This window comes from Bubalus bubalis, chromosome 16 (assembly GCF_019923935.1).
Source record: "Bubalus bubalis isolate 160015118507 breed Murrah chromosome 16, NDDB_SH_1, whole genome shotgun sequence".
NCBI classification, from domain to species: domain Eukaryota; kingdom Metazoa; phylum Chordata; class Mammalia; order Artiodactyla; family Bovidae; genus Bubalus; species Bubalus bubalis.
Genome location: NC_059172.1, coordinates 63,470,704 through 63,484,320, shown reverse-complemented (window position 1 = coordinate 63,484,320; position 13,617 = coordinate 63,470,704). Strand labels below are relative to the sequence as shown.

Below are 13,617 nucleotides of genomic sequence, written 5' to 3'. Positions count from 1 at the left end.
AATAAAATGCATTTAAAAAAAATTGAAGTACAGTTTTTTTATTTTTAATTTTTATTGGGGTATAGTTGATTTATGGTGTTGTGTTACTAAAGTCTAGTTGATTTGCAGTATTATTAGTTTCAGGTGTACAACATATTGATTCCATATTTTTACAGATTATACCCCATTTAAAATTATTATAAAATATTGGCTGTATTTTCCTGTGCTATACAGTAAATATATCCTTGTTGCTTATTGATTTTGTACATATTAGTTTGTACCTCTTAACCTAAAGAAGCTTTTTGAATTATGCTGTATTATGCCAATTGCTGTTGTCTGGTCTTGGGCTCTGTCCACTTATCCAGACTCCAGTAAAATATGTTTGGAATTATTTTTCTCAGAACAAGGAACTTGGAAACTGTTTTACTTCAACCCTAACTCGCATTATTAAAAGAAGTTTTTGAGGGGGAAAAAAATCCTGATACTAACAGTGGGTTGTTTTCTTTTTTTTGGTATGTATGAGTAATTCTAAATTCTTTCTCCTTTTACAGACTACCTTGCTAACCATGGCCGGTTAAATGAGTCTGAGGCCAGGCGCAAATTCTGGCAAATCCTGTCTGCTGTTGATTACTGTCACGGTCGACAGATTGTGCACCGTGACCTCAAGGCTGAAAATCTCCTGCTGGATAACAACATGAATATCAAGATAGCAGGTAACTGGGACGCTGCTGGCTCTGACGTGGTCAGACGTGAGCCACAGCGCTCGGGGTGTGCAAACAGACCTGCAGGCAGAGGTTCAGGAGCACGCCTACCTGGGACTTCACACCCTCTCAGAGTGTATTTTATCTGTTCCTTAGTCCTGTGTGTAATGAAAAGTAAGGGAAAAAAGAGAAAAAAAGAGAAGTAAGGAAAATAAGTTGAACACGCAGCGTGGCAGGACTCCGACTGGGGTCTGATTTGCATCCTCAGTCTAGTTTGTGCTCAGGCCCCTCTGTGGTGCTCCACTGAGTGTGAGTATTTGGAGGGGCCGAGGGGGCTGGAGGAGCAGCGAAGGTTGCTGGCGCTCTGCCCTGCTCTCTTCAGTATGACTGGTGGCTGGAGAGAGGTCGCAGACAGAAATAAGACAAAGGAGGTGACCGCAGGAGAATGAGAGTGCTGGGGACACAGAAGCACCTTGCCTTCTTCTGATACAGTGGAGTTTTGATTTACAACGTGGAGAATAAGATTATTTTTGCTAGTTTTCCTCCTACCCTTTTCACAATTAACAAAGACTTTTATAGTTTATATTCCAAGTTTACTTATTCACATGGTCAAAACTCTCATTCAGTCAGTAAGTATGTGTCAGGTACTATGCTGTGCTAGGTACTGAGGATACAAATCAAAAAGTCATTTCTTGTGATCTTAAAAGCCTAGTGGAGAAGTAAGAATAATGAAAATACAACATGATAAGTGCCCAAAACTGTACATACAGACTGCAATAGAAGTATAGTTGTCGGAACATCAGTCTACCTGAGAAATCAAGAAGCTGCACAGAGAAGGAACTACTTGAATTCAAGCTTGAGAGATGAGGCAGAAGCTTGCCAGGGAGATAAACAGAAGTAAAATATTACAGACAGGCAGGCCAACTGTGTAAATGTCACAGGTAAAAGAGAGAGAAAGGGATTGAGATTCAAATGGTGGGGAATGATTGCTCACTATTGGGTAAATAAAAAATCTGTAGGCATGGGGGGTTGATACAGGAAGAACAGGTCTGCAAGGGTCAGAATATGAAAAGTGTTGCAGACCATGAAAAAGACGGTAGAGTTTATTCTGCAGGTAATAGGGAGCATAGCCTGTTGGAGCTTTTCGTGTGGTGTGGGGATAGAGCGGGACTGGATAAGACGATCAGATTTGCGTGTTAGAAGGATGTCTAACTCTGGCCACAGAGTGCAGACAGGTGGCAGATGCGGGTGAGGCTGGGCAGGAGACGAATCAGGAATCTGATGCGTTTGTCCAGTTAAGAAAATGCGGGTGGCACCAGAGTAGCAGCAGCAGAGTCTGCAGGTGTGGGAAGGAGAGAGGTTTGTTTCGGTTAGAGCTTGGAAGAGCATCAAGGGCACAAAGCAAAAGTTTAGCAAAGTTGCAAGAGGCGGCGATTTGTCCTAGGTTCATTAAAAAGGGACAGACATCCACACGAGAGAAGCTGAGCAAGAAGTGGATGACTAACTTGGGTGGGTACCCACTGGACTAAGTTTAGGGAGAAAGCAAATGCCTTAATTTGCTGCATCGTGGTATAAAATAGAAGTGAGAAGCCTCTGATTCATGCATTTAGCTGGCCTATTTCTATGCCATTTATCATCAGTTTTTGTCTTGGGCATTTAGGGAAGGCAAACAAATTAATTTTACTTACTTTTTTTTACTTTAATTTTAATAACTAATATTAAATGCCACTGTTAAGTATGTTTCAGGGAGTAATGGATTTTTCATTCTGTAGTCTTTGATTTTTTTCCTCTAATAGAATTGCCTAAATAGGACAGCATTTTTACGTTACTTTGCTACATTCCCATTATATATATAAAGATTTGTATTGATTTGTCTTTTTGTTTTAAAAATGTAGTATTAGTGTTTATGTAATTTAAATGCAGTATTAGTGGTTCTGTAATTTATAATGTATATTCATTTCTCCCACTTTTCCTTTTGGCCCTTCCTTTGGTCCCATTCATGTCACTTCTTTTTGCAAACCTTCTGTAGTGCAGACCACTGGAATTTTTTGTTTTCTTCTCTTTGAAAGCATCAGCTGCCCCAAAGTTGTCCTTGTCAGAGAAGGCTCTTGGTTTTGTTTTGTTTTGTTTTGTTTTTTTCTTTTTTTGGGGGGTGGGGGGTGTTCTTTACTCTGTAAAAAACAATACCTTTATTAAAGGAGTTCTGGGAGTCATTTCAGGCAGAGAAAGAAATGTTAGATGTGGGAGTCATATATTATAGGAATTACAAAGTTCTCTGTCACAAACATGTCAAAATAGAGCACCAAAGAAACTTGCAACCAGAATATGCAGAATATTCCATTAAGGTTATAACCAAGTATTGCCTGGCTATAATAATGTCTTCTGTAATTCTGACCTGTAAGCAGATAAACTTAGTATTTCTGTCATTATGTGAAATCTGGTTATTTGTTTGTTTTTGCTATTTTTATTTTTGAATACTTGAACTTCAAAATCCTCTCATTTTCACCTGGAAGACAGGTGAAATGTCAGGAACCTACCGTGGTTGCCTCTGGTGACGCTAGCGTAACAGCTCACGCTTACTGAGCCTTCGCTCCTCAGGCGCTCTGCTGGGTGCTTGTGCCATTTAACCTTCACAGCAACCCAGGAGCTGCGCACCTATTCCAGTTTTTTAGACGAAAAGCTGAAACACGAGAGAGATTAAGTCACTTGCCAAGGTGCCTCGGATTTTAATAAGCAGCAGACCCGGAGTTCAAGCCTGGTCTCTCTGACCACAGTATCTGTGCTTCTCGCAGCTCACCAGCTTGGTTTGTCAGTTACTCCTGAGGGAGTACTCACTCACTGAACTTTGGATTCTATCATTCCGTATTTATACGTTTAGTGTCCCTGATTCTGTGTCTCACAAGTGGATACACACACATACATGTACATGCAGTTTAGCTAAGCATTCAGATTTCCTTCCTGCCCACATTTTTTTCTCTTGTCACCCTCACCACCATTCACCCCAAATTTCAGCAAATGTTTATTAAGCATCTACTATGCTCCTCAGCTAAGTCCTAGAAATTCAGGTGTTTCGAGGCAAAAACAACAGCAGTGCAAAAAAGCTCAACTCTGCTCTTACCTCAAGGACTTAATCTGTTCAGAACCAGACCTTTAAATGAATACAGCACAAAAAGATAATTGTCATACAAGCCATGAGGCTAGAAGAAGACTGTGCCTGGAAGAATGAGGAAAGTCATTAGTAAGACTTTATTAAGGAGGGAGGCGTTTGTGGTGGGATTAGGAAGAAGAAAGGAAGAGAGTTAGCTGAGGAGGTGAGGTAGGGATGGCAGCTTCAGGCAGAGGCAGGTAGGCCAGAGAACTCGGTGTGTAGGGAAACTGCAGACCAGAGCTAGTGGAGAGGAATTGTCAGTGAGGAGTGATAGGAAAAGAGCCTGGACAGGTAGCCGTGCAGGCTCACGAAGGATTCCACACAGCCTCAGAAGTGTAGGTGTGTTCCAGTGCTGTTAAAGAATTCCTCCAGAGTACTTATTTTTATCCATGGCTTTTCATCTAACTTTTTTATTGCCCTGCTTCCCTTTCAAAACATCATCTTCTGGCCTCTGAGGATTCTTCTTGAATTTTAAATAAATCTAACACATGTAGGAAAGATGGGGCTCCATGGAAAAATTACAGAACCTCAGAATAAAGTACAAAAAAATTATTCCCTCAAATTATACATTGTGTTTATTCTGCTTATAAACATCTCTTACTAAATGGGCTGAATAAATGAACTGTTTTAGCCATCCTCTACGGAGAAGGCAATGGCACCCCACTCCAGTACTCTTGCCTGGAAAATCCCATGGATGGAGGAGCCTGGTGGGCTGCAGTCCATGGGGTCACTAAGAGTCGGACCCGACTGAGCGATTTCACTTTCACTTTTCCCTTTCATGCATTGGAGAAGGAAATGGCAACCCACTCCAGTTTTTTTGCAGGGAGAATCCCAGGGGCAGGAGAGCCTGGTGGGCTGACGTCTATGGGGTCATGCAGAGTCGGACACGACTGAAGTGACTTGGCAGCGGCAGCCATCCTCTATGTCAAAATTGGACCTCCCAGGTGGCGCTAGTGGTAAAGAACCTGCTTGTCAATGCAGGAGACACAGGAGGTGTGGGTTTGATCCCTGGGTTGGAAAGATCCCCTGGTGTGGGAAATGGCAACCCACTCCAGTATTCTTGCCTGGAAAATTCTATAGACAGAGAAGCCTGAGGGGCTACAGTCCATGGGGTCACAGAGTTGGACGTGCCTGAGCACATACATACACACGTGTGTGCACACACACACACACACACACACAGTGAAATTAAAGAGACATGTAAACCAAAACTAGGTTTAAATTAAAATATTTGCCTCTGTTTATAAGACAGAAAATGGAATGGAAGTATCAAACATGCTTTATTTTAATAAATGCAGAATCTTGGCTTTCAAATCAGATTCTCTTTTATGCTCCTCTAATGGGTAAAAGACTTCAGGTACTGGTGAGCCCTGGATTCACCCACACCTGTATATGCTCATCACCTCCAGCCTTCACAGAATACGAGTGTTGAGACATTCAGAATCAGGCAGAATGCAAAGAAATTTTGGCTTTCCTTAGTTTTAATAATTGCAGTACTGTTTCCTCCATGCTGTCTTTCAACTTTCCTAATCTGAAATGCTTACAATGAATACTTAGATAAGAATTAATGTGTATGAATTACTCAGAGAAAGTTTTCAAAAAATATCAGAAGTCAGACAAGGCGTCACGTAAAGAATGTGGAGTTTGATATCAGACGGTACTGGTGCAAATTCTAGCTGTGCCGTTTAGTAGCTGTGTGATCTTGGGCTGATTATTTAACTTCACCGAGCCTAGGTTTCCAAATATATTAAACAGAGATTAATCTGTTTGTCAGGAACATTGTAAGGATTAGTGATAATGTTAGACACAGGGAACTCGTAGGTAAGATTATGGGCTCTGGAGCCAGCCTACCTGGGTTTGAACCCTGGCTCTGCAGGTACTAGCTGCGTGACCTTGGACATGTTCCTTAATCTCTCTGTCCTCAGTTTCTTTATCAGTTAAAAGGGAGTGACGGAAGTTCATATCTCATAGTGGTTATTAGTTAATATTTGCACACTTCTAAGAACAGTGCCTGGTACATAGTTAGTACTAGTTAAGTGTTTGTTAAATAAATTGTTAATTAAAATTCCTGGCACCATGTAAACAGTAAAAGGTATTTATATTTAATGTATAATTGATTCCATGTGAAAACAAATCTTAAAAATTGATAGCCATATAACCCCCCACCATGTCTTTTTAATTACCAAGACTTAAAGTCTTATCAATATAAATCTCAGAGGTACAAGGAAAGTTTATCATTTATATTCTAAATTGTTTCTGCTTGATACAAATTAATATATTTTTCTAAGAGGGACCTTCAGTGTAATTAGTTGTGTGTAATAAGCCTAATAAATCTAACCTGTGCATCACAGGTCTCTTGTCGTTAGCCCAAGAGGAATACTTCCTTTCTGAACTGACCTGTAATCTACAAGTAGCCCATCATCTCTCATGATTGCTTCTAGCAATCTTCCTGCTTACTGGAAGAACTGGAGATCAGATTTCTGTATATATAATTCTAGTTTTCTGCCCTGGAACCAAAAAAGGGTGGGATAGGCTGAAACAGGTTTTGTTAGTAAAATATTTATTAAAATATTAAAATATTTATTAAAAGTCTTCCATTTGTTATCTTCCTGCCACTAGTATTATGTAAAATGTGCAGAGAGCTTTGCATCAGCAAAGTGAGACCTTGTCTTTATCCGTCAAGCCTGCTTAGCCCTGGCCAGGCGTTAAGCCTGGAACATGGAAGGTGGCTCAAAGGCTTCTGTTTCCTTTTGTCTTATTTCTCCCCTCTTCATCTCCTTCCTCCTCCCCACTCCATTTTGGACTGAGGAAGAGCATTTAATTCACCTCTCAGCTCACTAAACTCTCACTGGACAAACAGATGCCTCACCCCGGTCAGCAGGATCACATTTCACGTCAGCTGTGATGATTGTTCTTGTGTCCTCCTGTCAGGTAGGGAGGAGGTGACTGATGTTTGGCAGTAAACTGTGCAGCTGGCCTTCTCTTGCCGGTGGGCAACAAAATACGCATTGACGTCAGCGATGGCTGATTGGCATTCAGTTTGTGCAGTGGGTCAGCTCTGGCTCCACACTCTACCACCTTTCATTTGTCAGCTTTCATTTCCTCATAATTGTCTTCTTCTCTCCTGTTATAATAACTGCAAAAGACATGTAACTCTTCAGCAAGACTGGATATCTGAATTCTACTGGCAATTTTAGAAACAAGGATAAATTTAACACGAAAGCCATCTGCTTCTCTGTAGGAGGATTTTTAAAATTATAAATTAGACATTATAAAACACTATTGGAGATTAAAAGTTGCCTGGGTTGTGTTGATTCCTGGAAATCATTTACTTTTTTCTTAGCCTGAAGACTGGTTTTCAATGTCTTGGTTACTTTTTTCTTTTTTAAAAAAAATGACTTGAAATAGTTTACCTAAGGACTTCTATTTAGTCTTTGTCATGTAAATATTAAATCCTGAAAGTATTTAGTAATTCTATTTCACAACAATAAACAGTGACAAGCTGTTCAACATCTTCTGTATCTTTTTCACGACCTCTGTTTTGTTCTTTATGTCCTGACTACTGGAAGAGTGGTCAGGGGACCAGCATGAGCATCACTTTGGAGCCTGTTAGGACTGCAGACTCTCGAACTCCCCTACCCCAGGCCTACTGAATCAGAACCGCATTTTAGCGGTTCCCCAGGTGATTTGTATGCATGCTAATATTTGATCTGTTTCACTCTGACAGTATTCGCTAATGTGCTTTGTTCCCATCAGACAGTAATCATCAGGATCAGCTTATTTACTCTTTGTTCAATTTAGTCACTTAGTCGTGTCTGACTCTTTATGACCCCATGGACTGTAGCATGCCAGGCTTCCATGTCCATCACCAGCTCCCAGAGCTTATTCAAACTCATGTCCATTGAGTCGGTGATGCCATCCAACCATCTCATCCTCTGTCATCCCCTTCTCCTCCCACCTTCAATCATTCCCAGCGTTGGGGTCTTTTCAAATGAGTCAGTTCTTTGCATCAGATGGCCAAAGTATTGGAGTTTCAGCTTCAGCATCAGTCTTTCTAATGAATATTCAGGACTGATTTCCTTTAGGATGGACTGGTTGGATCGCCTTGCAGTCCAAGGGACTCTCAAGAGTCTTCTCCAACACCACAGTTCAAAAGCATCAATTCTTCGGTGCTCAGCTTTCTTTATAGTCCAACTCTCACATCCCTACATGACTACTGGAAAAACCAAAGCTTTGACTAGACGGACCTTTGTTGGCAAAGTAACGTCTCTGCTTTTTAGTATGCTGCCTAAGTTGGTCATAACCTTTCTTCCAAGGAGCAAGCGTCTTTAAATTTCATGGCTGCAGTCACCATCTGCAGTGATTTTGGAGCCCCCAAAAATAAAGTCTGTCAGTGTTTCCACTGTTTCCTCATCTATTTGCCATGAAGTGATGGGACCAGATGTCAGGTTGCTTACTCTTTGTAAGGCCTTGTTATTCCTAAAACATTAGCCCTTTGCTAATGGTGTTTGAGCACTGATAATTTATGTAACTTAGTGATAAGAGTAATAATAGTTGATTTTTCTTATCAAGAAGATTTGGGTCAATCACTTTAAAAATATAAAGCAGAAAACAATAATAGCAGTTCTAATACTGTTTTCAAATACATCCATGGTCTGTTAGTGGTTAGTTAGATAATAAATAAATAGAGGACTCAGCTTGTGAGGCCAAGTTGATTTCCAAGCGAACTAGTCAACAGTAATTAATCTGCTCTGTTGTTAGAAACTCTACTCCAAATGCTTTCTTTATTGACATTTTATGTGACATGTAAATCAAATGAGAAAATATGGATATAGCAGGAAATCCCAAAGCTAACGTCACAGTAAAACCTTGGAGTATATGCCTCAGAGTGTAAGATGCCATAAATCATCTTCATATGAAAAGGACAAGATGTGTCTATTTTAACATGTCATGCATTCTTAAAATAAATATGGATTTCTAAAATGAATGTAGGTGTATATTTGAGATTTGCCTTGTAAACATCCTAATTATTCCCATTCACTTGTTAAGGATGCTTTTAACAAAGCATCAATATTGCAGAGATGAGAAAGCCCTCACTTGTCAAGTTCTGCTAGCAGAGGGATAAATTAGAAAATCTCTCATCTCCATACAATGTAAAGGATTTTCCCCAGGTTTTATAATAGCCTTACCTCCATTTTTAAGTTGTATTAAACTTCTCTGAAGAGTGATGGTGATACAGTTAAAAATAAAAAAACAAAAAAACCCACCTGGCTTGGAGTTCAAAGGACTTGTATTTGAATACTGGTTAAGCCAACCACTTTCAGCTTCTGTTTCCCCCTTTGTAAGGTAAGGGCATTCATGATTGAGATAATATATACAAAAATACCAAGTGTGTAATGCTTAGTCCAAAGTAGGTAAGATGTAAATGATGTTTGGATTTGATTATAACTCATACGCCACGTTGAAAGACTAGTTGTCATTTTGCTTCAAAAACTTATGCGTTCATATCTTAAAATTTTGAAGCTAAGAGTTCTTTGAGAAAGATTTGTCTTTTCCCTGCTATGCTCAGGAAATGTTGAAAATCTTGATTGATCTGACACATTCAAGGTATGTTATGAGTGAGAGTTCAGGCAATTACTCCCACACAAATAACAAATTACCTCGAGGAAAAAAACTTTATACCTTCAAAATTTTGTCGAGTTGTTGAGTCAATCAAGTATGAATAAAAATAATATCAAAATAATGCTAGTCTAAACCCTGAATTGGAGTAAGAAGTATCAATATGAACTCAAAGGTTAACATCTCTTTTTAATACATATATATATAGAAAGGAATCAACATAAATATAGGGTGTGGATGTGTGTACACCAATAAGCATTCATACGTATATTTCTTCTGTTTGATGACAGCCCAGCTGCAGTGAGTACATCAAGGTCTTAGTCTTGGTTCTTGAATACCATTTCTCTGTAAAAGAAATCAGGGCTCCTTGGAAAAGTGGTTGATTCCTGGGATGGGACAGGAAAGTACAAGATGAGCCTGCAACATCTTCTGGTACCAAAAGATAAGGAAATACTTAAAATAAAAAGAAATTCTTAAAAGATGGGAACATGTTGAAAGGATACAGGAGCCAACCTGAATTATCTCCTAGTGGCCAAAGTTGGAACTATTTAAGCATCAGAAGGTGTCTCAGATGGTAAAGAATCTGCCTGCAGTGCGGAAGACCCAGGTTCGATCCCTGAGTTGGGAAGATCCCCTGAAGAAGAGAATGGCAATCCACTCCAGTATTTTTGCCTGGAGAATTTCATGGACAGAGGAGCCTGGCAGGCTACAGTCCATGAGGTTGCAAAGAGTTGAACATGACTGAGCTATTAAACTTTAGCTTTCTTCTTTCAGTATTGAATTATAATCCAAAGAATAAAATAAATACTTACGATGAACATATTATGATAGTGTTGTAAAAAATAAAGAAATGATCTAACCAATAAATAAATAAGAGGGGAAGAAGGGACAACTCTTGAAGAGTTGTGGTTAATACTGTAGAAGGAATACAGGAAACAAAAGCTTCCCATTAGACCACCACAGCGATCATTGCTACAGTCAAGACCTGCCAGTGAGTGCTAAACTGATAGGTGCACGTTTAAGGAGAATAGGGTATATATAGTGCCAATGTATCTTCTCTAAAATATTTATTAATTTCAAAGGGAAAAATAATTTTATAATGGGGTAACCCAGCTGATACCACCTTAATCAAGAGATCAAAATTAACCCCACTTGTAATTAAGGCATAATACCTCCTCCCCCTGATATGAAGCCCTGAGAAGAATACATCACCTCTGTGATGTTCTTGGAGAAGGCAATGGCACCCCACTCCAGTACTCTTGCCTGGAAAATCCCATGGACGGAGGAACCTGGTAGGCTGCAGTCCATGGGGTCGCTAAGAGTCGGACACAGCTGAGCGACTTCACTTTCACTTTTCACTTTCATGCATTGGAGAAGGAAATGGCAACCCACTCCAGTGTTCTTGCCTGGAGAATCCCAGGAACGGGGGAGTCTGGTGGGCTGCTGTCTATGGGTTCGGGTCGCACAGAGTCGGAAACAACTGAAGCGACTTAGCAGCAGCAGCAGCTGTGATGTTCTTCTCCAAAAGTAATCATCTTAATCTAATCGTGAGAAGACACCTGGAAAACCCAGACTGAGAGACAGTCTACAAAATATGTGATCTGCCCTGGTCACAGTCAGGACAGACAAGGAAAGTCTGAGGAGATGTTGCAAATTAGAGAAGACCAAGCCTGGCAGACTACAGTCCATGGGCAGAGTCAGACACAACTTAGCAACCAAACAGCAACGAAGAAGTCATGACAACTAAGTGCAATGTGGAATCCTGCATTGAGAAGGGAGACGTTAGTGAAAACACTGGAGAAATCTTAATGAAGTCCATGTTTTAATTAACAGTGCTGCATCGGTGTTATCCTTGGTTTTGATTATTTATAGTTATATGGAATGTTAATACTGGAGGAGGGAGTTGCATGAAGGACAGAGGGAGTTCTTCTTACTTTTTGTGGCCACTCTTCAGTAAATCTAAATTTATTTCAGAATTAAAAGTTAAATAATATCAAAACGAATCCATCATAACATGGCATACATTCTATGACAGAGAAACAAGAATCAAAAAAAGTGTCTGAGGAAATAGCAGCCATCTTTGAAGTATTCACTTGCAGATCAGAGCATCAGAGAACACATTAAACTAGGCATTAAACTAAAAGGAGGTTTCCTTTCCAGCAGGACAGGGGTTGAGTCTGGGTCTGGTTTAGAGAGGAATGCCCACATGACTGTTCATAATGCTTTTCAAAAATCAGGTAATAATGTGGGGTCCTTGATTTTTTGCTATTGTTGGGAGACTATCTTTCTTTCTTTGTAGAATGGTTGACACATTTATGCATTCAGATGTTTGATGAATGAAAGAATTTGATGTGCTGAAACATTAACCCATTCCATATGAATAAATAATGATAAAAAATCCTGCATAGCTCTGCTGTTTTCATATTTCATCCCTCTTGCTCACCCCTTGTTTCACTATATGCCTTTAAGCAGAAAGCTGCAGACTGTAAACAAAGCAAGTTGTCCAGATTCCAGTAAGAAATAAAAAGACTTTTAAGTGTCTTCCCATTGCCTGATAATTATTAACTTGTTCAAAAAATAGCTACATGTCACTGGGCCAGAGAAGGACATAAAGGTGGTTAACAGTGAATGCTCTGTAGTCAGATTTGGTTCCTCTTGCAAGTCTGCAGCTTAGTATAATTTCTAGCAAGATCCTTAACATCCTACCCTCACTTCCTCCTAGAATAAGGATACCTCATGGGGTTATTAAGAAGAAATCATCTTAGGAAAGCTTAGATCAGCTTCTGGCACTTTTTAAAGAGATGATGACAACATATTCATTCAGCAATCCTTCACTGAATGGCTGTCAGTGTGCTGAGCCTGGGGTTACAGTCCGCCTTCTGCACTCTCAAGGAGTTTAGTCTGATAGGGAAGACAGATAAGTAAAACAGAAGGAATTACTATTCTTCCCTCGTATTAAGTAGCTTACTCAGCGGCTACTGTTTATTGAGCACCTGCTGTGTTTCGATAGCATACCAAAAGCATTATATATTATCTACTTTAAGTGTACATATCTACATATACTCATTATATATTGCTCATAGTCACTTTGTGGAGCATAGACATTGTCTCTGTTTTGCAAGTGAGGAAACCAGGACTCTGAGAAATCAAGTAATTTGCCCAAGATCACACAGCTAAGTGGAAAACCCATGATTTGCCTGACTCCAAAGCCTTCCTTAACCCATAGATCGCATGATTACAAATTAAATATTTAATGCTTTGACAGGGTTATAGACAACATCTACCTAAATGCTACTATAATAATTCTAATGCACCTGATAGTGTTGCAGTGCTTCTTTGAATGTTCCTGCAGGCTCAAGTTCCTATTTTCTTCAGCTACCTACAGGAAATAGAGGTAACATCGGTTTAGTACTCTTCTTCTAAGGTAGCAGGCGGCTTTCTTTGTCCCAGGTGGGTACAGCTGAGGTTGAGTCTAGGCCACCATAGGCACCGTGGTGCTCTCCTAGTTTTTCTGTCTTCCTGCCAGTGAAGCGTCCAGTGAGGGTGCTGTGAGGAGTGGAGTCCAAGCCAAGTCCTTCTTTGAGTTTGTTCTACTTAAACTCAAAGGGAGTTGGGGCGGGATTGGGGGGAAGGGTTTCAGATTGAAGGGGTTGAGAATGGCTCTTTGAGACATTAAAATGTTACAGTGCTATTTGGAGAGTATCCTCAACTTACATGTGCTGAAACTCATCCTGTGATTATGGTTTAACGGACAGCAATTATTGGATCTATTTCAGGATCTCCAAACACACATCCCAGAGCTTCTTGTGCTTCTCCATGTGACTGAAATTAACATCTTCCTCTTTAGATATTATTTGACCATCTTGTCTTTGGCTGGTTTGAGTGTAGTTTTTTAGAAAATGAGAAACACCTGTCAATATGAATACACGGATTGTGATGGGGTGTGAATTGTTAGGTTTAGAGTGGAGCTGAGAAGATAAGACCTCTCTGACAGTCAGTTTGGAAAGCCAAGTGTAGGACTGAACTGTAGGCATGTGATGGAGGGCGGCATTCTCGTTGCGTTGCGTTTCTGGACACCAAGGATGGGCCACACCGCTGTTCCTCCAGCTTTAGACACACCGTCCCTCTCCCCACGTGCACCATCTTTTCTCTTCTGAACCCTTAAGCTTC

General features: G+C 40.1%; 1 protein-coding gene across 5 annotated transcripts in view; it reads left to right on the top strand.

Moving 5' to 3' along the window:
• The window catches only part of SIK2 (salt inducible kinase 2), a 128,356-nt gene that overhangs the window by 83,951 nt on the left and 30,788 nt on the right, over positions 1–13,617 (top strand). For all 5 annotated transcript variants that reach the window (XM_025266903.3, XM_044929759.2, XM_025266904.3 and 2 more), the window contains exon 4: positions 531–692. In XM_025266903.3, the coding sequence (XP_025122688.3) occupies positions 531–692 (162 nt within the window). The remainder of the gene's footprint in view (positions 1–530; positions 693–13,617) is intronic.